At 37.1% G+C, this 26,128-nt stretch overlaps 7 protein-coding genes and 1 long non-coding RNA gene across 11 annotated transcripts; 3 read left to right on the top strand and 5 right to left on the bottom strand.

Annotated features, from left to right (window-relative positions):
* Position 1: 1 nt before the first annotated feature.
* Positions 2-2,000, top strand: LOC110844797 (carboxypeptidase B). The gene is made up of 9 exons (XM_022091088.2): positions 2-265; positions 346-485; positions 598-676; positions 755-902; positions 967-1,127; positions 1,186-1,279; positions 1,362-1,573; positions 1,640-1,724; positions 1,801-2,000. Exons 1-9 carry the CDS (start codon positions 104-106, stop codon positions 1,974-1,976), a joined length of 1,257 nt encoding a protein of 418 aa, XP_021946780.1. The 5' UTR covers positions 2-103; the 3' UTR covers positions 1,977-2,000.
* Positions 1,997-12,039, bottom strand: LOC118434204. 2 transcript variants are annotated; one of them, XM_035847085.1, is made up of 11 exons: positions 11,606-12,039; positions 8,856-9,006; positions 8,278-8,691; positions 6,445-6,585; positions 3,972-4,391; positions 3,818-3,892; positions 3,637-3,701; positions 3,420-3,558; positions 3,282-3,309; positions 3,146-3,188; positions 1,997-3,049 (listed from the first exon to the last, which is right to left on the bottom strand). In XM_035847085.1, the coding sequence occupies exons 2-11, from the start codon at positions 8,975-8,977 to the stop codon at positions 2,772-2,774; spliced, it is 1,725 nt and encodes a 574-aa protein (XP_035702978.1). In that variant the 5' UTR covers positions 8,978-9,006; positions 11,606-12,039; the 3' UTR covers positions 1,997-2,771. The 2 variants fall into 2 exon arrangements, with proteins under 2 accessions (XP_035702978.1, XP_035702979.1); XM_035847086.1 differs by lacking the exon at positions 11,606-12,039 and adding an exon at positions 9,634-10,266.
* On the top strand, positions 2,884-3,251 carry LOC118434206. Its single transcript, XR_004833833.1, has 2 exons — positions 2,884-3,020; positions 3,089-3,251. It is a non-coding gene; the product is annotated as an uncharacterized LOC118434206 (long non-coding RNA).
* Positions 12,040-15,012: 2,973 nt separating the features above from the next.
* Positions 15,013-17,614, top strand: LOC110844795 (baeyer-Villiger monooxygenase). 3 transcript variants are annotated; one of them, XM_022091085.2, is made up of 8 exons: positions 15,013-15,183; positions 15,378-15,520; positions 15,587-15,759; positions 15,835-16,033; positions 16,163-16,366; positions 16,444-16,610; positions 16,718-16,941; positions 17,011-17,614. In XM_022091085.2, the coding sequence occupies exons 2-8, from the start codon at positions 15,450-15,452 to the stop codon at positions 17,479-17,481; spliced, it is 1,509 nt and encodes a 502-aa protein (XP_021946777.1). In that variant the 5' UTR covers positions 15,013-15,183; positions 15,378-15,449; the 3' UTR covers positions 17,482-17,614. The 3 variants fall into 3 exon arrangements, with proteins under 3 accessions (XP_021946777.1, XP_021946778.1, XP_021946775.1); XM_022091086.2 differs by having other exon boundaries at positions 15,013-15,309; positions 15,395-15,520; XM_022091083.2 differs by having other exon boundaries at positions 15,013-15,309.
* On the bottom strand, positions 17,527-18,908 carry LOC110844800 (myosin light chain alkali). Its single transcript, XM_022091091.2, has 5 exons — positions 18,632-18,908; positions 18,408-18,548; positions 18,151-18,318; positions 17,993-18,079; positions 17,527-17,933 (listed from the first exon to the last, which is right to left on the bottom strand). The coding sequence occupies exons 1-5, from the start codon at positions 18,657-18,659 to the stop codon at positions 17,653-17,655; spliced, it is 705 nt and encodes a 234-aa protein (XP_021946783.1). The 5' UTR covers positions 18,660-18,908; the 3' UTR covers positions 17,527-17,652.
* Positions 18,909-20,532: 1,624 nt separating this feature from the next.
* Positions 20,533-21,827, bottom strand: LOC110844311 (thiamin pyrophosphokinase 1). Its single transcript, XM_022090486.2, has 4 exons — positions 21,565-21,827; positions 21,435-21,497; positions 21,105-21,349; positions 20,533-21,006 (listed from the first exon to the last, which is right to left on the bottom strand). Exons 1-4 carry the CDS (start codon positions 21,620-21,622, stop codon positions 20,608-20,610), a joined length of 765 nt encoding a protein of 254 aa, XP_021946178.1. The 5' UTR covers positions 21,623-21,827; the 3' UTR covers positions 20,533-20,607.
* Positions 21,828-21,956: 129 nt separating this feature from the next.
* On the bottom strand, positions 21,957-24,188 carry LOC110844340 (thiamine transporter 1). Its single transcript, XM_022090517.2, has 8 exons — positions 23,842-24,188; positions 23,666-23,748; positions 23,508-23,595; positions 23,344-23,412; positions 22,834-23,247; positions 22,662-22,758; positions 22,359-22,551; positions 21,957-22,292 (listed from the first exon to the last, which is right to left on the bottom strand). Exons 1-8 carry the CDS (start codon positions 23,962-23,964, stop codon positions 22,046-22,048), a joined length of 1,314 nt encoding a protein of 437 aa, XP_021946209.1. The 5' UTR covers positions 23,965-24,188; the 3' UTR covers positions 21,957-22,045.
* A 30-nt stretch (positions 24,189-24,218) lies between these two features.
* On the bottom strand, positions 24,219-26,087 carry LOC110844558 (mast cell protease 2). The gene is made up of 4 exons (XM_022090784.2): positions 25,453-26,087; positions 24,956-25,372; positions 24,726-24,887; positions 24,219-24,645 (listed from the first exon to the last, which is right to left on the bottom strand). The coding sequence occupies exons 1-4, from the start codon at positions 25,802-25,804 to the stop codon at positions 24,389-24,391; spliced, it is 1,188 nt and encodes a 395-aa protein (XP_021946476.1). The 5' UTR covers positions 25,805-26,087; the 3' UTR covers positions 24,219-24,388.
* Between the last annotated feature and the right edge of the window lie 41 nt (positions 26,088-26,128).

The following is a 26,128-nucleotide window of genomic DNA, read 5'->3' as shown; positions in this document are numbered from 1 at the left end:
GTTTGAATCAGTTATATTTTCGCCATCATATCGAATCGAAATAAAACAACTTTCTAGGCTTGAGACATTATATTCTCTGGAATTGTTATTTTAACTATTCAAAATGATTATAAAGGCAACTATTGTGGCATTCTTTATATTCTCAAATCCATTTTTAATCGCTAACTGTGACTTGGGTACACTGTACGATGGATACAAGCTTCTAAGTCTCGCCCCCGGACGCGAGGAACAAGTTTTAGCATTGAAAGAGTTACAAGCATCCGGAGTAAAAACTATATGCAAACTAAACTTTATAGCATTCAAGTAATTAAAAGTATTATAATTTGAAACGCGAAAAATTCACAGGTAGTTTTCCCAGCCTCGTTGTCTGCAACTATTCATAAGAAGTGTGACATTTTGGTGTCTCCTTTGCAAATGGAAATGGTTCTCTCTGTAATTAAGTTTCATGGAATGGAATATGAAGAAAAAATACCGGATGTTGGGCAGTATGTATAAGAAATAAAAAGCACACAAACAAAATATTAGAAATAACATGAAATGCATAAGGATAGATTCAGACACATTATAAATGCTTACAAAATTTAAATGTGGTCTTAGATTTATCCGGTCCCAGAGAGTGATAAACGGAACAAACAATGGTAGATTGACATGGGATGCATATTATACTCTGGATGCTGTGAGAAGCAATACATATTTATTTAGCGTCTTTCCGTGTAATAAGTTCTACATATATGCTTGATGACTTTTTTATTAGATTACCGAGTATTTAGAAGCACAAGTAGCACAGCATTCGCAAATCGCATCGCTAATAAATATTGGCAACACGTTTGAAAATCGAAATTTGACATTAATAAAAATTGCTTCTGGGCCACAGCCGAAACCAATTATCTACATTGAGTCTAGTAATTCTGTTTTAAGCGTATGTAGAAATGCATTTATAATCGTTGGCACTTGTAAAATATGTAGATATACATGCCCGCGAGTGGATCACGGGAGCAGTGGCTACACACATTATTGATCAATTGTTGAACGGACCTGATGCAGTTATGCAATCTTATGTCGACAGATTTGACTTTTACATCTTGCCAATTGCTAATCCCGATGGGTTTGAGTATACTCATACAGTTGTAAGTCGTGCTGTGTAGCTATATAAAATTTCCTTACTTCAACAAAAACTTTGATTAGGATCGATTTTGGAGGAAAACTAGGTCCAGTACGCCTTCACCGATTGGATGTAGGGGGGCAGATCCAAACCGAAATTTTGAAGCTTACTGGATGGGTAATGTTGCTCTAATAAATAACTAACACAAATTTTTAATAGTTTTGATTCTAAATATATTGTTAACATATACGATGTCCAGAAAACGGCGGAGGTTCTGCCGACCCATGTAGTAATACGTATGCTGGTCATCGTCCTTTTTCTGAACCGGAATGTCAATCTATGGCGAATTTTATGCTGGAACCAGAAATAAATAATAATATCGTTATGTTCTTGAGCCTACACAGTGCTGGGCAATATCTTCTCATCCCTACGGGATTAAATGAGGACAAAATTCCTGAATACGACGACTACGTGTGTTTTTATTTTTTATGCTGTACTTAAGATTTGAAATTAAGTTGTGCGAAATTTTATACGTAGATGCTGAGAGCAAATGATGCTGCACTTGCGCACACCAATGTCTTTGGGAAGAATTATACTGCCGGAAGCATTTATGACTTGATGTGTAAATTATTTATGCATGATAACGTGCATCGCAATAGTCTACAAATTATTTGAAAGTTTTTTTATAAATAACGTAGACCCAGCGACTGGAAGCAGTATGGACTGGGCTTATCTGAACGTGGATGCAAGCTTTCATGTCACGTATGAACTTCGCGACAAAGGTCAATACGGACATCTCCTACCACCCGACCAGATTTTACCAAGCTGCGTCGAATTCCTCGCCGGGTTCAAAGTGTTGCTGTCATATTTATAATAAACATGCCTTTTGCATAATTTACATAGTGTAACTTTTATTTTGACATCTTTTAATTATGATGATATGCCCACCAAAAATCAAAAGTGATGATATTCTTTGGAAATACAAAAATTGCATTTAGTAAAGGTAATTACAATCACAAACAAACAGTGTAGATAAGAAATAACCAACTATTAAACAAAATTCCGTACAAAGTGATGTCATTTAGTGTTATTACTATTTTAGTATTAGGTAAGATCATGTAATTATACAGAGTATTGTCTTGTCGTGAGTTCTCTACTTGTATCACAGAATCGAACAAAATAATACACATCCGTTTACATGGCTGACAATAACAATTTCTAAATTCCAGTGTCACCTTATCAAAAAAAGGCTTATAGTACGTACATAAATTTACTATCCATGTAAACTTTATGATATTTAACAATCGATCAATCATTTTCCAGATATTTTCGTGGACCTTCATTCATGTGAGCGTAAATCTACATAGTAGAATTTCAAATGTTCGATGAATACGTAATATATTTCAGTTATCCATAGATAATCTACTTCAAATGGAAGAGAACGGGTAAAACCAATCAATTTGTCATCACCTCTCAATTCACCACTCATTCATGCATGATACAACAAGTAACATGAACTGTGCAGTCTCAAAATTTTACGTTCCGCATAATATGTAAGGTAATCCAAAGAATCCAAGTATTTCTAACGAATAAGAAATTCTGGTAAAGAAAATCTTGACCAGTGTGACATTTGTAATGCAACTCGGAAAAATCGGAATGTCGTTGATTACTACAACCCTAGTGGTTTTTTGTTGCTAACATTCTTTGTCGTAGTGGATTCGCCACGCTGAGTTTGGTGAGAATCAATAACATTATCTATATCAAAATGACACTTTGAGGCCAATGTCTTTAGCTTATCAGCTACCCTGATAGCCAGTTGCTGGCCAAAATTGTGGGAGGATTTGTCCACGATGAAGGGGTTTTTCGTACACTGGTCACCTCCAAATTCGCACACACGGTAATGGTGTAGCGATCCAAGGTGAGCTGGAACCGAAAGTGTAAAATAACCTGGAATTTATCAGAACAATATATTATTAACTTTTGTAGAGGAAGAATCTACAATCTTTAAAAAACAAAATCGAACATATTAAAATGGAAATTTACCCGTGGCCATTTCCCACACAAAATGATTTCCAGCTTCCACAACCTTATATTTAATGCAATAAAAAATATTGTTCATTCAAGAAATAAACACCACTTTCACTACCAATTGCGTAAAACATTATGTAAATTTTCGAACCTTTTCTGGATCGCAAATGTATTTTGATCTGAAAGATAATTCATACATAATTAACATAATTAACAAACTTCACTTGTTCAACTTTTCCAATGAAAGGTTATGGCGTTTTCGTATATATTGAATGCATATATGACGTACCGTTGCTTATGAGGATGCAACCTTGATCTTCTTCTTGTTTTTCTAAGGCTCAATAATTTTTTGCTGACTCTCTCCGCCAAAGGGTTACCTTCAATTTTGAACAAGCTTTGATCGTCATTCCATTGCAAATAGAAGAAAGCTAGAAATACGTCCCAAATTAAATTATGCAACTCTCTCCACTTCCAATAAAACCAAAGCATCATCACGATCATTTTACCATTTTGGAAGGAATAAGCTCCAATTTTCTTTCTGTTTGAGAGGGTGTCCAACTTATCGAGGAGACTAAACCAATATTACATTTTTAGAAACAGGTTGAACTATCATGCAAATTTATTTTATTTACTTTATTTATCAAGCAAATTATTACACTTCTTTCAAATTCGAATGCATGACCATACCTTGTGTAGTTGTACAACTTGCGCGGAACAATCATTTCATCCAGGTCGACAAGAACCAAATATTTGGAAGACCCCCTAAGGAAGCAGAAATAAATATATTTTAGCTTTTGCGTTACACCACGGCTAGATATTTGACACCATTGTGGACTTTTACCTTGCACGGTAAACACAGTCGTTGAGGGCAGCGAATAATCCCTCTGTCCGAATTTCCTTTTGAGACACGAAGGGAAGGGAAGACCATGGAAGCACTTCAAAGTCTACGTCATCATCCCCGTATTCCCTCATCGCACAACCCACGGATTGACCTATTGTGTGGTTGTAGAAGGTAAATCGTGTTACCCCCATGAGCTTGTGGAACTCGACCCACTCGAGGAAAGGCAGAACGCTGTCATAGCTAAAATGAATGGGCTTTACGCAAACGGAAAAGTTCACCAGCGAGTCCGTCTTATCTTGGCCGTACTGGACTCGAAGAATGTTGGAGGCGGATGCAGTGACAGATGAGCTAGAAATTACTGATACGTATCTCGGAGGGAGTGTTTTTCTATCCGGAATGTAGCAGATTACAAAACAAGCACTGCAATCAACAAGGCAAAGAACAATTCAAGTCATTTTCAGCACAATGGAGAGGTTGAGCAGGAGTAATTTTTTGTGATTGTGATTGTAATTTTGACTCTAGATGGACCACCTATAATATATTTAGAATCTAAATCATAATCACAAAAAATTACCCGTGCAACCTCTCTAATGAAATACATATACATTACATTGTACAAATTGTGTAGAAGTTTGTGAAAGACTTTATGCACATGCATTTTATACATTCGTTCAAAATTATAATAATAGCAGTGAACCAATCCAATCCCCATTTCTATTGGAACAAGTGTTTTATCTGACTTTCACTTTGCATGTGTATAGAAAAACACACACACACTGCACATTAATTAACTAAAATTAAATAAATTGTAAATAAGTGTTTCATAGAGTTTGGGAAACAAAGATTTGCACTCTTCTTGATTGGTTTTGTTGCAAACTCGTTGATAAATTACGAATAATTAATACTTTGCAATACTGCTCAAAATACAGATAATATATGGACCTAACATAACTTGTCACTTAAATGGTTAAAAATAAATCATTGTAGAAACTATTGATTTTATTTTATAGCCTTGAGGACATGAGAAAATTATGCTGAATCGTCGTTGAGTGAGTAGTCCGTCTTTCACGACATTATTCATATGCACATATTCAACTCTGTATTTTCTTCGTTCCTGGCGTGTCGGACACAAAAGTGAAAACCAAAGGTCGCTCTGACTTCCAAATGAGTTTCATGTTTCATTCGATTTACACCCTTTCGTAGAAAAAGTAGTAATTTAAGCAGCATTTTGAATATTTTATTTCACTTCTAAGCCCTCGATCATCTCGGAAACTCGATTTGGCTCAGCCTTTTCTTTCCGACAAATCCGAAATCCAAGTCAAAACTGTGCTGGCAACGTCCATGAAAAGTTTTCAAAGGAAAGTTTTGAGTCGTTTTCCCAGAGTGGAGGATCATACTGTTCGAGAGATAGTTTTCCATGAACCAACACTTTCGCCTACATAAACTACTTTTCATGCGGCCCCTCAATCTCTGTGAGTGATGAAACAATGATTATTTGTTCCACTTGTCGACAACCTTCAAACCCTACAAGTCTATATAAATACATGCTATGTGTAGCCACATCTGTGAACAATTCTATTTTACCATAAACCTCACACACTGCTTCTGCATATGTATACATTCGAAAGATATTCAAGTTAATTATTTGATTTTTTTGTTATGGAGTTTGGTGCCTCTTTGCGGTGATCTTGAGAATGCCCAAATATCGTTAACTTCTACTGATTCTTATGCACAGAATAAACTGGAAAAGCTCCAGTTTGAGGAAACTTGGATGAAGTTTTTCGTCAACATGGAGTTATAAAATACTTTGGATTCCTTTCTCTTTGCGAAATAAATTCTTTTGCACTTCTCGCAGCACATACCGCAATACATGCCGCAAACCGTGTATTCAGTAGGAAAAACCTTGGTAGAGGATAATTCGGTTTCACTCCTTATGGGTTTGGTTTAAATTAGCGGTTCAAGTACTTTTGTACCACCGCAAGCTCGATTTAATTAGAAGATTTTGGAGGTTGTCCGATTTTATAGCCCTAACCCATCCCAAAGTCAATAAAATTAGGGCAACAGAGTTGGTTGGTTTCGAGCAAGACCACGTTTTCATCCTGCATCCAATTCCGGTTTATTTTCACCATAAATCACGAGATCGTAGTCGTTAGATATCATTAAAGCGTCAGATGCAGAAGTAATTAGCAGGTTTTAATTGCAAATCGACTGGAAACTGAATTAAATATTCCACCGGTTCAAGTTTATTCTACAAACCAGACCAGGCCCTCGATCATCACCATTAAGCAAGGCTAGAGAGAGGATGGAACATTGCTTTCGAAGGGAACGGAGTAAAGTTATTCAATTCATGTACCCAAGCATACGTATTCTATGTATGCACATAAGTTGGGAAGGAAGCGTTTCAAAGTTTCGGACTACATTTTCCACATGGTTTGTTCAATGTGGTGTGGGCTTATCAAAATAAGGATCATACCTGAACTTCAAATTCCAGTTTTCTCTAATTACTTTTATAGTTGCATTCACGGTGATGTAAATTCTAGTGTCGTTGTCGTAAAAGCGGCAGAATACATGTTGCTGAGACTTTGTCCTTGTGGCTCCAATGATGCGGATGTGTCTGTACAAATAAGTGAAAGTAAGTACTATTTTTATGCCGTACTTTATTACTCTGGAATTTTAAACGAATTTTGAACGTAGAAACTCGTCCTGGAGTTCAATATGTGCTAATTGTTAGTATGGCTGATAATATGTGTTGGATAATATTCGATAGTATGTCGACCCACAAATGTTGGGCACCGCTAAAAGCAATTTAATCCAACGAGTCGGATTTAAGTGTCGAAATCGATTTCTTTCACATTCTGGGTGTGCTGGGTGTGTACTGTGCTTAAAATGCAGTAGTTTCAGCAATGAGCATCAAATTCACTAATTTTCCTCTTTCCAGCTTCAATTTTGTCCAAGAGTGGTTCCGTAAGTGTCGTCCTATGCTTTCATAGTTATTTATTGCGCGGACTTGTCGACTTATCTCAGGCACTAATTCACATGTGACCTAAGTAAAATTATCACCCTTCCATTGCGCTCGAATGACTTTTCAATAACCACCACCAACTTTCTCCTCTCTTGTGCCGAGCCCCAGAAATTGGACCAAAGTAGGATTTACCATTTCGTGACTGGCAGTGTGGCGAGGCTCATTATTGTTGAAGGTATCCATCCAATGTAATTTTTAGTATATTATGCAATCTTTAGCTGGTAGTATTTTTCTCAATTTCTTTTTCTCTTTTTTCATTAGCTATAAAAACGATTTTTTGGAAATTTAACCCTCTTTAACAAAAAGCTAGAAAAACAATCTCACCGTGTTTCACAAAATGTTACTGAAAAATTTGTGCAAATCACGGTTTAATTGGTGACTGAAGCAATTGCAAATCACCAGCAGTAGATTATGACGTCAATCTTCTAGCAAATTCATGCATACAGTTAATCCTGGTTACTGGGTGCATTTACGCTATGCGCCTACATATCATAAGCTACAAAAATCCACGCCCAAATCAATTTTATCCCTAGCCTAAGCAAACAAAATAATGCATAATATGGGCACAGGAAATTTAGTAGTTGTTATTCTGGCAAAACCGAGACTAAATTTTCACTTACACGTGCATGACATTTCAAATTGATTTCACGCATTCTAACATGTCATTGATTAAATTACTGACAACGGTTTCGTGCCATATTCCCTACCTTTTCAGTTCGTGGCACAATGGTAAATAAATTCCAAACTGAACTCACATTTCGAGTTCGTGCATAATACATGAAATGCACATAACGAGTTCATTTCGAAAATCAATAAATGCTTGAAACTCGGACAACTTAATTTGTTTTCCAAGTGAGACATTCCTTGGAACATGCACGTACATATGTGTATGTATGTAGTATGCACTATGTTGTGGTTTTTGTAAAATGAAAGTATGTTGACTGAAGGACGTTATGTACTTTTATCTAGTAAATAAAACTGTCATATGCAGTTTTACGTTGGTTGCTTTCTCCCATTAAAAACCAGCTCCAGCCAAACCAAAAATACTATAATGTCGAGACGAGATACCTAAATTACATCTGAAATCTGGCTTGTCTTCTTAAACGAGTCTACTCACGAGGCAATTTTTCTTCGCGAAATGTCTGCTGGTGGAATTATGGGAATGTGAGGAGGAGGAGTTGGGATCGTTCCTTTTCTATCCCAAAAACCGAAGCATTGAGAGTGAAAGAGAGGAGGAAAGAAGGAGAAAATAATTGAGATGAAAGGCTGAGAGATAGTACTTACTCGAAAAGTGAATTATGGTAGGCAGAATATACGTAAAACTGCTCCTTTGTTCCCACGACTTTCTGCCAATCCGGCTGAATAGGATTGATTTTTCGGATGCGTCTGCTGCTGATGTTGTTTCCTGCAGGATTTGTTAAAGTACGCGAATGAAGAACCGTGCTGTCCTCACTCCCATCTTGATTGTTGTTATGCTTATTATCATTCCTGTTCTGTCTCTCGGTGGAAACCCGGTCTGCCAGCTTTGTCTTGGAGTAATGAGTCTCTGAATTAACATTGGAAGTAGACCCAAGAGCATTGGAAGTAGGAACTTCTTCGTAGGAGATATCCCAATTCGAGTAGTCTTCTGTCTCTCCGTCTACAACCAGGTCATTTTCGTCCTTCAATACGTGCTTGTTCCCGTCTGTCATCAGGGTACTGAAATTTAAAGTGATGCCAGATATACGAATTGGGAAGCAAATAATGCCCCCTCAATCCCCTCATGCACAGTATCCCGCACTCGATTTACATATGTCGGCTAAATAAAGTATGTACATACATAGCTCGCACAAACAGACGCGTTCATTCCAAAATTCACTTACCAAAGGAAAATTAGGCTGAAAAGGCAGAAGAAGAAAATGACAAAGAGGAAAGAAAGTCGCGATCTTTCCCTTAATCTTCGATTGGCAGATGATATTTTCTTTTTGGTTGAAGAGGCCCCCATCCTCCCCCTTTTGCCGCCAATTCTCCTCCCTGTGCAAACAAAAACTGTAAAAATGCTGCGGTTTCTCTCACATATGTCTTAGCGTAGAATATTCTACGCAATGGGTGTGCAGTTGAGTTCACCTCATTTATAATTTCATGTGACGACTAAAATTTTCACGTTTTCTGGAAATTCGTTGAATTTAGTTTTATCACGCTGTTATTGGGCGCTATGCGTATTTTCATAGTTTGGTACTTTAACTTTCGTACGTTGCATTTGATTTTGTTATCACTGGTACGGAATTAATTGAACTCAAATGGGTAGACACGTCTAATCCATTTATGAATGCAAATGTGTACGTATGCATGTAGTGCGAAAATAGATATGGGTATGAATGTAGTGTTAGTAGTTTTTGAGATGTTCATAATTTCCATTTGCCTTTTATTTATCGGATGTTTGCCTATGCATCATTTATTAATATCATTTGAAGCCGACCGGAAGCAACACTGTGGTATATCGTACGTAGGTACATATGCACATGTATTTAATTGAACTAAGGATAAGCTGATGCGCATATATGTATGTACGTACAGCCTAACCTACAGCTTTCCCACTATTTTACCAGCATTTCACCGACATTGTTAATTTTCAAAAGATATAGATCATTGGCACGGCACCTTATGTGGAGGAGAGCACTTTCATTTCCAAAGGAGCAGCATCTTGCTCTTGCTTTCATCGTCGCTCGTTCCTTTGTCACATTGGATATTATTCAGGCGGCGACAAATCTGCTGATTCGCCATTTTTCCTGACAAGCATTCTCTTCTAGACAGACAGGTTCCTGTCTTTTGAATTTAACATTGGGCGACACATGTCACCAAATGGAAAATAGTGTCAGGGAGCAGGCTTTGTGCTTTCACTGCTTGTGCGTGTGTGCTGGTTAGGAGGAAATTTGAAAATTCAGAGAACCCATACACCGTCGAAAAGTTACTCAATAAATTATCAGTCGATCTCAAAATGCATTATAGACGAGGCAGCCACCGCAACCAAGTATATGTGTAACGATTAGCTGCTGTGTGACGGTGGGATCGAAGGTTGTTGTTAAGCCACATTACATACAATTTCTTCCATCTCGTTTGTCTCTGTCATTCGCAGAACCAATTCCTATTCTTTACTGTCCATCTTAGTCACTCACGTTGTTGAATTCCTCCGACTCTGCCCTCAATGAATTTCACACCAAGACCAGATACCTTTTCGCATTGACCATGTCATCTTGGCAGAGTTGCCGTAAATACCGTAAAAGTATTTATATATCAATAACCTTTACTTTAATAACTACAATTTTTGTTAAAATGTTTAAACTCTAAATATTTCAAAACTATTTGTTTAAACGCAAAGCTTAATGTCAATAATTAACTGTTCACAGATATATTTATGTACATATAAAGAATATTAAATATCAAATCCGGTTTTTAAATGTTCTTTTTTAAATTATTTAAGTACCACAACTCTGCATCTGACATGTTGGCTTAACGGCAGAGCAGAGTGCAGATAGGTATGTTCACTGGTGGCTGGTCAGGTTCACTTAAAAGGTTTGAAATTGGATGGACCCACGCCTGTTTAGTTTCCTTTCAACTTCCTTTCAGGTTCCAAACATTGACGGAGAAATCGAATTTCTCTCGACCCAAAGTAGTGCAAATTTTCACTTCTGTACACATTCTTTGCTGCACTGCAAAGTTATGTATAACTTTCTCTCACCAGGCAGTGGAAAAAACGAGATTATTTATAACTAGAACGCACGCGATCATTATGCAACCCTACTTATATACATTGGGTACGTGTGACCAAGTCCAAGTTACCAGCAGTCACTATGTACAGTACATAATGCACAATGTACATGCCATACCGTTGTGCACAACGCGTTGTGCACAATGATATGAGTAAGAGACTTTTGCTGGCATAAAATATTATGTATGTTTCGAGATATTTTTCTCTACGTACAAACCTAATGGGAATGAATGGGTAAAGATGAATATTCGTACATATTCATGTACGTTGCATTAATTGATTAATTGCGTTTATTTCAGAATTGGAGCTGTATAATATTGGTTATTTCCTATTAAGGTTGTAAGGACGACGTCATCATGAGCCAGGCAATCAATGCAATGATCATCCTCATAAAACTTGTGTGCACACATTAGAACTTATCCATGTAGTAACTATGTAGCTGACAATATTGGCTAATTTCTGATAAAAATCCTCGCACCCACAAACATGTGAATAATGACGAGGTTGATTGCCAGTTAACCTGAATTCAGATTTTATGCTTTTCAAAATGCAAAGTAGAAGACCAATGAATATGATGGTAGAGTTTGGCTGCAACTGCAATGCGGGAGGCAGTTTTAGCATCAAGCCGAGCAGCACAGTCAATTGTACTCTAATCAAAATGTGCACACGTTGAATGAGATGAATGTGATCTGACCTCCAATTCTTAAAAAATAATTAAATAATGAAAACCTCGCTGGCTTGCAGCATATGTTGTTAAGGATTAAGTAGCATTTCCTTGACCGTATTATTTTTGTGTAAAAGTTTCAGGTGCTGGCGATGCCGTTAGCAAAAGTGTAATTGAAATGAGTTTTATTAGATTATTACCTGAAGCACTTGGTCGTTAGGTCGTGGGGAAATTGTCAGCAATTACGCCAGCGCATGTCCTTCCCGTTCAGTTTGGTCAAACTCGGAACCATAGAATCGAAGTCTAGGGTCCTATGGCACCTTGGTCTTCCTCAAACTTGTCTATACATGAAAGATTAAAACGCGGAGCCAACTTTAATCTGATCCTCGTAATCCTCCGATCCTCTTAACCAGCGAAACAAACTTTGTTGTAGAATTTGCCTCCAGCGGTTTTGTAGTCAAACGGAACCACAACTTAAAATGAAGCAGGACAGACTTATCCGATTCTGTGGTGGAAGGATCAGAACAGAAGAAGTATCAAACTGACTGACGGGAGAATGAAGCAGGTCCCGGTGGTGGATGAATATATTGGTTGGCTTGGGAGAGAAAGTGCCTCTCCGAGACTGCAGCAGGGTGAAAGCGGACTGACTCGGTTGGATCGTTGCAGACCGAATTTTATTGAGACTTGCCTGGTAGCTGCAGATACTGGAGTAGTGTCATTACTACGTTGGTTGGTGGGTGCATGAGATTGGTTGATGTAGTCAAGTCACGTTCCGTGTTGTTACAGATATCTGAAATTTAGAACTTTGGACGAAGAAAGAAATGTAGCTAAAAATCCGACCACGTTCCACCTCTATGTCCGTTCCTACGATTGGAGCATGTTACATGGGATGAGCGCAGCATTTTTACATATTTGAATAGGAAGGAGCAGCTTGATTGGCAAAATAAATAATATTCTTAATTTCTTAGACTTCCATCTGATTGATTGGATTGGTCAATAGTAAACTTACGAGATAGAAAAAGTGGAGCTAAAGAATCTGAGTTTTTGGTACAGAGTAAGGAATCGTGTGGTTGTGGAGAAACCAACCTTGTTTGCAGGAGATAAACTCTCGATACTCTGGAGAAAGCAGATGTAACTGGGAAAATCAATAAATGCCCGAAAAGGAAGCCGGGAGAGGTCGGTCTCAACAGAAGAACACTCAAACTTTGCGTTCCTTATGGTGTTGAATATCTATTTTTTAGTGCTATTACATAGTGCTTTGCGAAATAATATGCAGCTTGTTACACCTACGAGTCAAAGTTTTTATATTTATCAAGGCAGAGATAAGTATGCATGCATTTTTGTGTATGCCTGACGTGTCCAAAAATATGCTAAGATGTGAGTGAAGTCCACTCATTTCACTTTCCTCCTCAGTGGAGTGAAACATCACAAAGTTGATGGAAATTCGATTACAAAATCTTCAAAATGCATGTTACATGCAGAGTGCAGAATGAGGGGGGAGGACGAATTATTCATTCATGAGCTGGAGTGAGGGACCCCAATTGTCTGTTGCTTCTGAAGACAAACAGAATACAGAATTATGCACGGAGCGAGATTATAATACAGACTTTTCATCTTACATATGGTATGAAGAAACTAAACTTTGCAAACGCCAAGATCCTCAAATAATTTAAACTGTGAAATGTATTAAACTTTGAGCATGATAATTATTTTCATGTAGCTCAAAAAGTATGTGATGTTTGCGAAATCGGTGTCGTGAACGACATGTTTTACATATTTTCATACACTGGTCATCAAATTCTTGCTGATATGCTTTAACAGGACTTTTAAACTGTTTTCGCTAGAATTAAATAAAAATAGTTGTAATTTGGGAAAATTGGGTCAAAATGCCAAAAGTTTCTATAAAGAACAAAATCCTTGCTGCAATCTGTCGAACAGCCGAGTTCGAAATAGATCTTGCTGATTCAAATACTCAAGTTAATTACATTTTTGACGACACAATCGACAATATTCTACTGCTTAGCCAAACAAGATACGCCATATCACGTCTCCTGTTTCCAAAATCGAACCAATGGTACACGAAATTCTTGCCAATATTTGATCATTTTGCGATTCAAACATTGTGTACGCTTGTCTAGAAATGATTTTGGATACATTTTGAGTTTGATCAGCAATAACAAAGAGTTCTATGGACCAAACAGTCAGAAATAATTGTCAAATGAAAAACACCTATCCGTGACATTACATAAGTTTGGGTTTGATGGATCGGGATCATCAATCTGTAGGTTTGCTGCTATGTTTGGCCTTGATAGTATGGTTAAATATGTACTGGATCCTCTCAGCATGGCCTCTCGAGTAATTTTTCATGCAAACTGCAATTTGATGAAGGACTTGAGTACTGATCATTTACATATTTCGTCACAAAAATATCTCTCTAAGTTCCTTTATTTTGATCTACATTATCTGTAATTTTGATATTATATTTCTTTAAAAAATTGGAAATTATTAACTTGCATTTTCCACCGTTCTACATACTTATGTATATCCATATTATATATGCATATTGTGGTATATGGACTAAAAAATTTGTACATTTGAATATTTTCACCAAATCTGCGAGAACTTATTGAAGGTTTCAGTTCAAGACGTCGGTTCAACTTTATTTTTATCTGACTTTTACAACTGTTTTTATACTTTTCATCTCGTCTCCTCGAAGCGTTGCTGAAAAAGTCTCAATAAAATATACGCGTCTATGCAGCGGTGGCGGATGTACACGAACGAATAAAATGGGTGGATCAAAAGTTACATGTAGGTAGATGCATATTACGATGAGGATGTAAAGTACAATTGGAGAAATGGGGGAGTAACTCGGATCGCATGAATACTATAAAAGTGAGCTTTTATTCTTCAACAATATCACACATGCACACATATTCTTGTTCATGGAATTTTCATTTTCAAAGTTATGTATGCCTCTTTTTCACATACTACAGTTTCCTCTGAACCTTCGCATGAAAGATGCATACTTGGTTGATGGTGAATCCTTCTGGGCTTTGTGTAACAAAGTTTACCAACGAAAATCTGTGAGAATTACATACATATGCATTTCGTCTGCAAGTTTCTGTCTTTACGTTCTCAACCTTTTTTCATTTCGGATCCAGAATTTTTTATACTTTTTAATTCAATGAATCACTTTATCGAAAAAGTACTAGGAATTATAGTTCACGATTTTGCAAATGCTTTAGAGTTATGCTGTTAATCATTGTCCATACGCACGGTGATATTATTTATCAGACTCATACTTAAAATATTAATTCCGGATTTTAGAAGGTCAACTGGACTTACTGCTTTATGAGATATTCCTAATTTCTACAGTAGGCCATAGAGTTGCACGCCTGAGGGAAGACGCTCTATGTATGCATGTAACGAGTAACTTTTTGCATATGCACAGTTCATAGGATTTTTAAGTAAATCTAGAGATGTATGTATATTGCTCTTACTTATGATGCTGCTGACTGAGATCATATACATAATGCTCTGTTAGTTACTTGTGCGTGTATGTGCCTGTGATGCTATTTTTTGCATAGTGGCACAACATGATCTTATTTCGCTAGAGATTTGATTGTATGGATGGGCTATCTCGCCGGTCATTTTATTAACCGTGAGCGTACTTTGCATGCTCTATTAATTTGAACTGTCAGCTGATTACTTATTTGCACTACGTACTTCATCTTCCTTATCGGACGATGTTGAATGTGCCCATAACGAGCAGTAGATGGTAACGAACAGCTCTTATTTACATTGTATTAGATAGGTAAACACTCAATATAAGTCAATCAGTCTCTGATCTTTGGACTATTGTCACTGGGCTCTTGTCACTTGTTGAGCTGCCATTAAAAATATGGTTAGTCAGTGCGTCAAGTCTTGATTGCCTAGTTCTTATACTTTCGTTTGTTTTGGTAATTAATTTAGTACATTTTGTCCTGAAGTGTGTTTGATCACAAACTAAAACGGAACTTATAGCGAACGGAATACTTCAGTGGAATGAAAATGTCACCCAATGTAATTGAGCGTCCGGTTAAGCGTCATCCCAAAGTGTTCATTATTGGGGCTGGGTAAAAAATAATCGATTTCATATAAAATATAACGAAGGAATGAATTATTCTTTACACTTGATTCAGGTTCTCAGGACTTTGCGCTGGCATCAAGTTGCAATCAGATTTGGAAATTTTTGATTATGTAATTTTTGATGAGAATCATGACGTTGGTGGGACTTGGCTAACGCATACGTACCCGGGTTGTGCTTGTGATGTAAAATCCCATCTCTACTCCTACTCTTTTGAGTTAAATCCAAGTAACTCAAAAACTGCAACCACTATTTATGACTTTTGCCTCGTTCTGTAATCAATCATGTTCTCCATGATTTTAGATTGGTCAACCACTTATGCCCCCCAACCCGAGATTTTGGCTTATCTAAAAGGAGTTGCATACAAGTACGATTTATATAGCAAAGTGAAATTCCATCACCAAGTGAAGAGTGCGACATGGGTTGAAAATAGCTCTATTTGGAAAATCGTTGTTCATGATAAGCATGTGGGAAAGACTACAGAGTACGAATGTGATATTATGTAAGTTATGTATGTACATACCCATGTGAAAGATTGACTAACCGACAGTGAATATACATGAATCTACAGTATACATTATTATGCATTTAGTACATACGTATATAATTGTGTGTCTTTTTGCATGGGTAGAATTTCCGGAGTGGGTGGACTGCGCGTTCCCAGTATCCCGGAACAATTTTCAAAGTTTACTGGTCCAACCATTCACAGTGCAAAGTGGAATCCAAGTTTGGATCTAGATGATAAAGTAGTAGCTGTAATCGGGAGTGGGTGCAGTGCAGTACAAATCGTTCCTACAATTGAGCCAAGAGTTAAAAAGTTATTGTCATTCCAGAGGTTGTCTTTTTTTGTACAAACTTTAACTGATATGAAACAGTCTTTGTAATTAAGATTCTTTTTGTACAAATATGTAGACACCCTGCTTGGATCGTTCCTTTGTCTCAGTTCCAAATATTTGGTTTCATCCGATGGCTATTTAATAAAATTCCATACTTAATGTGGTTGTATCGGATGTTTATCTTCTTTTCACAAGAAGCCTACTTTATGATTTTCAAGGCCAACAGCAGACTCAGGGAATTTGGTAAGAGAGAAAGTTTTGCAAGTTGAGCTGTAGTTTTAGTTCCTGTTCCTGGTAGCATATGTTGTTCCGTCGTTCGTTAAATTAATCTGTCCAACTCTTATTTTTAGCAAAATGGGCTGCACGCATGTTCCTCAAATGGCAGATTCCAAACGATCCAGAGCTAAGGACCAAGCTCATTCCAAACTACGAATTTGGATGCAAAAGAATTTCCCCGAGTAATATGTACTACAGAGCCTTGGCCAAGCCCAAGTGTGAAGTGGTTACAGAAAAGATCGCCTCCGTCACACAGCATTCCATAATCACGGAAGATCACAGAGAATACCCGATCGATGTGAGTAAATATCTATCTGCCGTGTATGAATTTCTCTTGTTCAATAAATGACAAAATCATTCTGTACAGGTGCTGATACTTGCTACCGGATATAGAGTTCAAGATTACTTCTCCCCTCTGAAACTGTATGGGCTCAATTCAGAAGATATTCTAGAAACCTGGAAAACAGGAAGTCCGTCGCATTATTTGGGGATAATGTCCAGCTCAACACCGAACAGTTTTGCTTTATTAGGACCAAATACAGCTTATGGACATAACAGTGTCATATTTTCTATCGAATGCCAAGTCAACTGGGTGATGCAGGTCATTCGAGAATTCATGCAGAGAAATGCCAAAGCAGTGGTAGTGAAAGAAAATGTGGAAAAACAGTACATGAAAAGTATAAGGACTCGTCTAAAAGACACCGTGTGGGGAAATTACGAATGCGGTTCCTGGTATGTAAACCATGAAGGGATTAACACGACGCTCTACCCTGGGAGTTTAATTAGCTATTGGAAGGAAACTAGGAAACCAGTGTTTTCGAACCTAATCTTTGACTGACCAACGTGTCATGTCATAAATATTATGTTTATACTTACATTAGTATTAATAGCACAAGAAAATTTATTCTTAAAATTGTGATTAATCTTGCCATACAATGTGATTACAATAAATATTAATCCAGTAATTTTTATGAAACTGTGTTAGTGGTGATGTAAGTAAGCTTGTTTTTTAAGCGTCAGGAGGTACGATGCTGGAGCTGCGACGTGGGGCTTTCAGCGTGAAGGTCGCTTCGGGTGCCTCCTCCGCCAGAGCTTCGCTCCCCTTCCTGCCACCCATGGTCATGGGTTTGGCAGCGGCGAAACTCACGCTCGGAGCATCAGCATCGTCGACGGTGATGCTGGGACGAACTTTCCTGGCGGCAGGTGCAGCTGAGGGTGCAGATGCGGACGAGTTAAAATCGACAGAATCGAATGCAGAGACCGGACCATTGCAGACTTTTGTGATGAATGCTGTGAAAATAAGAATGAGATTTGTATGCCGATTCATATAATATCTAATTTGTGCCTACGGATGTATTTGATTAGCCCATCTTCATCTGGTGGGTCACAACATTCGTTCATAATTAATTGCACCATCTCATTGTCCATTCGTTCACCTAATTAGTGCAAATCGTTTATATATGAATTTTTGTATATAATTTAACTTATGTATCCTGTAATTGCTTACCACTTGCAAGCAACATGTGGTGAAGTTGGTTTGCTGGCATGAATCCATCGTTATGTTTATCATAGCATTTGAGAACTTCAACGTAGTCTGCAAGGCATCCACAATCTTTGTCCTTTTTGGCTTCCGAAAAAACGGATAAGAATTCCTCAATTGTGAGAAATTTTTCTCCTACATAATTTTTGAATGGGGTGATGTGATAAATTATTTTTAGAAAATTAACATGATTTTTGGAACTAATTATGACCTATATTAAGTACCTTTCTTTTGAGTCCCTCCGAGTTTCTTGATAGTTTTGAGAGATGGTGTTAAATCCAATGCTCGTAAACAATCAGCAAGATTAATTCCGTCAATCTTCTCAACGCCATCAAAGTCGTAAATTGAGAAGGCGAATTTTGCCTCTGAATGTAATTAAAATATGTTAAGTTTGTTTCTTGGCTAGAGAAATATTGGACCAATGATACATGATTCAAAGTAGACTCACTATCAATGTCCTGAGCACTTAATTCCATTTTCTACGCAAGATGTTTATTATAGTCCAGACTTTTAACCCGTTCCTTTGTTTATCAGCCAATTAAAATTAATTACTGTGGGATGTTTCTAAATATTATGAAAGTGTTCGTTGTTGAGCCACCGTCTTGGTCCAACCTCACAAATTTTGCAAACTCGATTCTCTCAAAGTCCGAAAACTACGTAGGGAAGAAGAACCCGTCGTGTGGTATGGAATGCAAAATTCTACATTTCAGCTTTCAAAAAGCTAAATGTTGCAAGATTTCATTTTATGTATGTTTTTGTATAAATGAATGGCTTCATACATACACTCGTACCCTCATATCCTATGAAAGTTACGAGTTGCATATCCAGAGTAAGCCACCTAATTGGCTAGCGAAACTGCTTTAGCAGAGATTTCACTTGCTCCCATAATTTATGCCCGACACTTTTTATGATAAAAGTTTGAAACGACAGTTGGGATCTTCTTACCACCCCTGTCATCAGGATAAACTAGTGCGTTTTGGCTCATTTAATCCAAGTTCAAGCTCTTAAATAAAATTCTAGCCAGCGCATTTGCAAGGATTCATAATAATATTTTTGTGTCATGACTAAATTAAACTGGTAAATGATGATGTACTGGCTGGCTATGTATGTGTGTGTGCGTAGGCGTAGTATGTATCGAGCAAGCAAAGGTTTGCCGTAGCTGTATATTTTAATTTTTGGTCATAACCTAATCAAACTTTCTTGAAATAAATTCTTGAACGAGATGCCTGTCTATTTATAATATCATGTTTTATGTCTATGTCCAAATCCAACTGCAACAACACTGTTTGAGCACTTTTCAAATTCAAATGTGTTTACTATTCCATCATATTTGAAATCTTGAACCAGATTACTTGGAACATGACCACCAATATGTCTCATACACCATATACATAATTATACGGGGAATAATCCTCTGTTTATAAGTACAGATCTACCAGGTAATAAATAGCAGAGATTATAGGACACTATTTACATATAGACGTGAATTTACATGAATCTATTAGAAGTTCAGAATTGTCTTAATAATCTTAAAATTTTAAAATTGAAGTGACTGGCAAGTATTTTGCGTGAATGGTAGAACACCTTTTTGTCAAATGCTAATAAATCCAGTACTTGGATTTTTTTGCTGCTGTCGTGGAGCTGTCTATGTAAATACGTATGTATGCCACTTTAGATAGAAATCTTATCGGAGTTCAAGAAAGTGGTCTTTTTAGGAGAATAAGCAAATGTACATAGTCAATGTCATGTTATTGCATGCCGGAAATGATGTGGGCCATTTCCTCATGCTTTTAGAGTAAAAATGAGGTACATCATGAATGAATGACACTCGAGTAATTTTAGAGTAACAGGGAGGTTAACGTTGGTGTAATAAATGACAAAATCCATAAAGCTATCACATGTAACAAAAGTGAAAAATCGATCCAAGCAAAAATGAAAAATCAATTTCAATGCAGATGCTTTCGAGGATGAACATTATTCTCTGTTCTGCTCTGCATTATCCACAGGAGGATGAGACGAGAGCTCCAATGGATTTCCATTAATTTGAAGCTGCACTCATGTGAGCCATAAGTCACTGTTCGTAAAAAAGGATTTTCTATCCTGGATGTCACCATAAATCGATGATACTACTTATTATAATATATTTCTAGCAATGATAATGGACTCAATATATGCATACGTCACATTATGTTTCGACCAAGTAATGTCGTGTGGGATCTACTTGTAATAATTTGACTCTTTTTTTTATAGATATGACCCTGCTTAACAAGGTATTACTTACATTTCGAATATAAATCAAATACGACATACGTATATACAAATAATGTATAACGTTTCACGTCATGAAAGTCTCATGGTGTAACAAATTATTTATTTATTCACTTAAAGTACAGTCAATACCTAAATATAAATTGTGCAATATTTTTAGCTATCCGTGGGACTACCGAATTCCATTGACCACAAAATCGGTTCTGAATTGTTTACAGTGACCACACGGTCAACATTTTCGGCTGCAATCTCATTACTGGTACTGACGAGATAACCGAATTCTAGTTTTCCGTTGGTCAGATTCCATCGCAATCCAGTGGTAGTAATACTTGAGCAAGGCGATCCCACAGGAATGAGAGAACAATAGGGGACGACGACATCGCCAAATTGAATTTGGTGCAGCCCCGGGGGTAGTAACCAGGTAATTGATGTAGACCCCATCAAGAATAATTGCACGCTAGGCGCAATTGTCACGGCGTGAAAAAGTGTCTCAATATTCGCCATGATCTGATCAAACCTCCCAGAGGATTCGCAATATGCCACAACTTGTGCAACCTGATTGGTACACATGTATTTAATATAGTCCATTCAAAACCATTTTTCATACCCATTAAATTACATACGTGCGTGTTACGTAAATATAAATTGTTTACCTGTGTTTGTGGCAAGGAGGAGAGTTCTTCTTGCAAAATTCGTAACGCTTTAGTGAAATCAGTTTCATCTTGATTTAGAGTCTCTATAATCCGAATTTCATTTTGCTGCTTAAATTGCTCCAAAACATGCGGTCTTATGGAATCAAAGTCACCAGAAACAATATGCGGATATGAAATGTCGGGGAATGTTGTTTTAATTTTATCCCAGCGGTTTCCTCCTCCATCAACGAGTATGCGGAGTTTTGCTATTTGCGATGATGTAAAAGATATATTCACTTAATTAAATATTGACATGTGTATTGTAGTTCTTATTTGTATTTTGTAGCTGACCTTTGTTCCATAGTTCCACAAAGAAGCTTTCGTTGAGCACTGGTTGATTGAGGAGGATTAAACCTAAATAAATAAATAAATATACTATAGATAACTATATATATAATAACTATAAATAATCATGAATTACTGTTTTGGTTCTTAAAAATTTCGGATACGTCCCACTTTGTTAAATTTATTTCTGACATTTTTGTTCCCAATATGATGCAACATGGGTTTTGTGGCCCAAGAGAAGACTGCTCACTTGTTTCTCGTGTGTGTGTTTTTTTTTGCACGCAGAAATCTATAATGATGAACTATTATCGTGGTTTGACAAGGTTAAAGCCAGATCTTTCATGACATTCATGACAAGAGAGACACAATTGTCGGCAGCCGGCAAACTCTGACGAGATTCTGCTCGCATTATCATGTTGTACAGCTGATGTACTCGGAACATGAGTAATGTTACGCAACAACCTATCTGCTGCTACTTGGCTGCTATGATGAATTTATAATAATGTTGCATACGCATAACGTGTAATGTAATCACTATTCATCATATGCACATTTATTTTAACCAGCAAAATTATTCAAGTCTCAGGGCCTTTAAACCCTCATACAATTATTTATTTTCAGGCATTTCTTTCTTCGCGTCGAGTGCATTTACATAAAGTTAGTAAAGTGACCACGGCAAATAATATTCCCAATAAACCAAAGTAGGTTCCATAGACAACAAATTGATCCCTTTCATTAAGTGAAAATCCGTTTTCGTCAGCCACAGCGAATGTGAGAATGGTCTGAATGGTGAGGGCGATAAATCGATTCATTCCAAAAATTAGGCCGTAACTATCTTGGCTGATTCCTTGAGCTACTTCCGCACTAAAAAAATATAAATATATTTTAAAATCTGGGATGATTTTGTAAATTTGGTAAAATAAAACCTACCTCGCAACTGTAATCATCACTTGATAGAACGTTCTAAACACAATGTAGCAAGCATACGCCACAAAAATTTCGTGCGTTTGCGACATGACAATCAGAGCAGCTCCTTGGATAAAAGACATCAGACAAAGGAATGGTTCCCCCCATTTCCGCCAAGGGAGTGAAACATAACCAACTCCCAGAGCCAAGCCGGCACCTTGAATCAGTAAATACATGGTATTGCGAATTAGTTAAGTAGTAATTAAATAATTATTATATTTTATATGCTTTATTATCTCTCTTTTCGACTATGTATGTGGGTATTACTGAGGAAAGTGTGAACAGCATCCACTCCCCCGTTATAAATTTCTTCATCCGTTGAAGGGTAGATCTCTTCATAAAGCGGTTGGACATAGCTTGTCACCTAAATGAGAATTGCATTTTATACGAATTGTCTGAAGTTAAAACTATCCCATTGACCCATACATATTACAAATACCTGAATGTAGCAGGCAGATGAAATAGCCCACCAGATGGACCACTTTAGAACGTATGCATCAGAATACGCTTTCTTGCAGTCCTTCCAAAGATAACCATACGCCCTTTTGATTTTTTGACCCAGTGACAATGTGAGGTTTTCTTTACTTCCTCCTTCATCTCCGTCCGGAGGACCTTCCAAAGGTTGGTCGTTATCGGTGTTGCGATGAAAGTACACAGATTGCTTTACGCTCGGAAGAAAGCATGCAACTATCAGAGCGATGGTTACTGAACCCAGGGTCAAATAAGTAAGTTGTTCATAATCCATCAAATCAGCAGAAACAAGAAGTTGGGACACAATGGCAGCAATAAAATTTCCGACTAATAAAGCCGTGTAAGTGTGAGAAGTGACTTTTTTGTAGGTTTCCTTATCCACCTTTGAGTAAATGTTGCGTTTTTATAAAATGACTAGAAACTTTTAGATAGTTCTAGGTAGTAAGAAAGCTCAACACACAATTTTAAATTTGTATACCTTTGCATAGATGTAAGTATAATAGGCAACCTCGGTGGAACTTGCAATCCCATACAAGATCTCCAGAATCTTATAAAGATTACATAGAAGCATAACATTATTAATTAACATCAAGTATTATTTTAGCTTAATTATGATGTATATATATAAATATGTATTATCACCCGCAAACTGTGGATTCCATTTCCAAAAAGTAGCAAAATGTATGTCCCTACAAAGGCTAATCCTTCAATTATGATAACCGCCTTGTACCTGAATATATATGTACATATGTAAATACATGTGTTGAAAAATGCCGATAAATTATATTAAAATCAAGTACCGCATAAAATCAGTAACAAGAAATACGATGGGCAGGGTTCCAAAATACGTATACGTCGATATTGGATAAGCCACTTGCACAATCTAAAAATTTATTATGACAAATATTGAAACATTTCTTATTTATGCATTAAAAATAGTTTAATAGAATAATTTTTTTGTTATTTTTATTCTTACCGTTTCCTTTGTAAAATTCTTGAAATCGATGAGATATTCAGTCACAAATGGTTCCGATGGACGAAACTCTTTAAAAAATCCAAAGGTGCATAGCACCAAAGAAATCAAATGCCACTTTTCCATTCTAAGAAGACCAGACCACAAGATGATTTACCAAACAGAAACAGAGGTACGTGCACATGTATGAATTACACACACATGTAAATTTGTATGTATGTCATTTGACAGATACTCATCAAATGGGAACACTACGCGATTAAATACTTTTAATATGCGTGACATAATGCATGGATGAATTCTGGATGAAAGTTAGCTAGGTCATAGTTAATTAACATTTCGATAAGAAACATTAAAATCATGTCAAACGAAGACTGTACTTGTACTGTCGGGACACTTTTATTGACGTGACGTAATACCCTGAATTAAAAACTATTCTAATTGCAATCCAGGAACATATGCACAGATGCGTGTACATACATATCGATTACGAGTGAAATGTATCACGAGCTCTGGCTTTGTCCTGATGCAATGTTCGCTGCATATTTCTTCAATGTTCTTCAAAATAGTAGGAATCGCCAATGTTCTCCATAATCCAATCATAATACTTTGACACTCGAGTGAAGATTGCAGGTGGATACCCACAACCGGAAGGTAACGCCTCCCCCTGACGAATATTCAACCGTTTTCTACTCCCCTTGTCACATATCACATGTTCGCTTATGTTGGAAATTATTCCACAAAGAACGGGCTCGTTGTCGTCATCTCGACATATTGCACCACCACCAGAATCTCCTTGATTTGGAACTACGAGAACGCAATAAAGTAGGAATTAATATTTAATAGAAGGACATTCAAATAAGATCTTTTGTCGATTTGCCTCATACCAGCTTCATTTTCTCCTCCGATACACATCAAAGTCGCCGGTTTTGGGGAGCTTGTGAGTGAAGCACAACGCGTATTGTTCATGATTGTTGCCGTATCAGTCAAAAGGACACTTAAAGATTGAGTCAAGTCTGTTTTTCCATACCCCACAATTTCAACAAATCCTGTTAATCATGGGAATATTGGATTATGTTGTTAACATTTATGACGGTAATTGAAAACATGGCCTCACCTTCCTCTAAGAATGATAAATTTGCAATCTGGAGGGGTCGAACAAACCCATTGAGACTTAAAGGCTCCTTTAATCGAAGTAAACTGATATCATGGAGAAGAGGATTGTAAGAAAAATTAGGATGATTGACAGATCTTTCCAGATCAACTTCGTAGCGGTTATCCCTCTCAGCAACTTGAATATGATTTTGTCCGACAACTGCGACGACCATCATCACCTTGAGAGGTTTGCCACCCTCTTTGGTGGGTGGGCCATGAGTGCAGTGTGCGGCTGTCAGAATCCACCAGCGATTAATAATTGTTCCTCCACAGTGAAGGTAATGAACCTTTTCCGTTTCCACATCGATGGTTTTGATTCCCAAGTACACGTGGTGAGGGTACTGATTCGGACGTGCTCTCAAGGCGAAGATATTTAAGGCTGGAAATTAATGAAAATTAAAATTTTATAAAATACGCATTATGCGAAATATGAGTTGAAGATCTGTTGCATAAGTTCACCTTCTTTGCTTCCTTTCTCACAACAAAATAAACTAGCTCCTCTTTGGCCATCCGGTCGTCGTCTGCAATGGTGGGAGGAAGCTGTTACATATTTGTGACCAAGTTCAGGGACTTGAGAACATCTCGTTCCCAAAGGTTTGCATCTAATTGTGAAACAAGCCTTCTTCCCAGACGAGGCTCTGCTATTAGGACAATCAGAACACCCACGTATTGCCTTTGCCCTTTCAAATGGAAGCACGATCGATTTCACTTCCGGGTTTAGAGGATGAATAACATCACTATCGTTTCGAAATGCGCATGTTAAATGCAGTAGAAAAATAGCTACACTCGTTTTAATTATAATTTTCGGCATTTCTATTATTCAAAGGAGCTTAAAACTAATTAAAAAGCTTACTGTGCTTCTAATTAATGACTGCATAATAATAGCTTATAATAGAATCTGTGGTCATATATCTATCATAAGTTAATTCGCATTCGCTTTTAATGCGTCGAGTTTTTGTGGATTGCATGGTTGGTTGCACTATTCCGCCTTAATGTGGAAATTTTGTGGTGTATAATACATAAGTATTACCACCGGTAAAACCAGTCCAACTATTTTTTACTAATCCAGGGAAAACAAAAGTAGTAACAATTGTAGTTACGAGGTTTGGCTGGACCTTTCATTATCTTTGGCCTT

Source organism: Folsomia candida, unplaced genomic scaffold (assembly GCF_002217175.1).
Source record: "Folsomia candida strain VU population unplaced genomic scaffold, ASM221717v1 Fcan01_Sc002, whole genome shotgun sequence".
Classification (NCBI taxonomy): domain Eukaryota; kingdom Metazoa; phylum Arthropoda; class Collembola; order Entomobryomorpha; family Isotomidae; genus Folsomia; species Folsomia candida.
The sequence above is the reverse complement of the archived record's forward strand: the minus strand, read 5'-3'. Positions and strand labels throughout refer to the sequence as shown.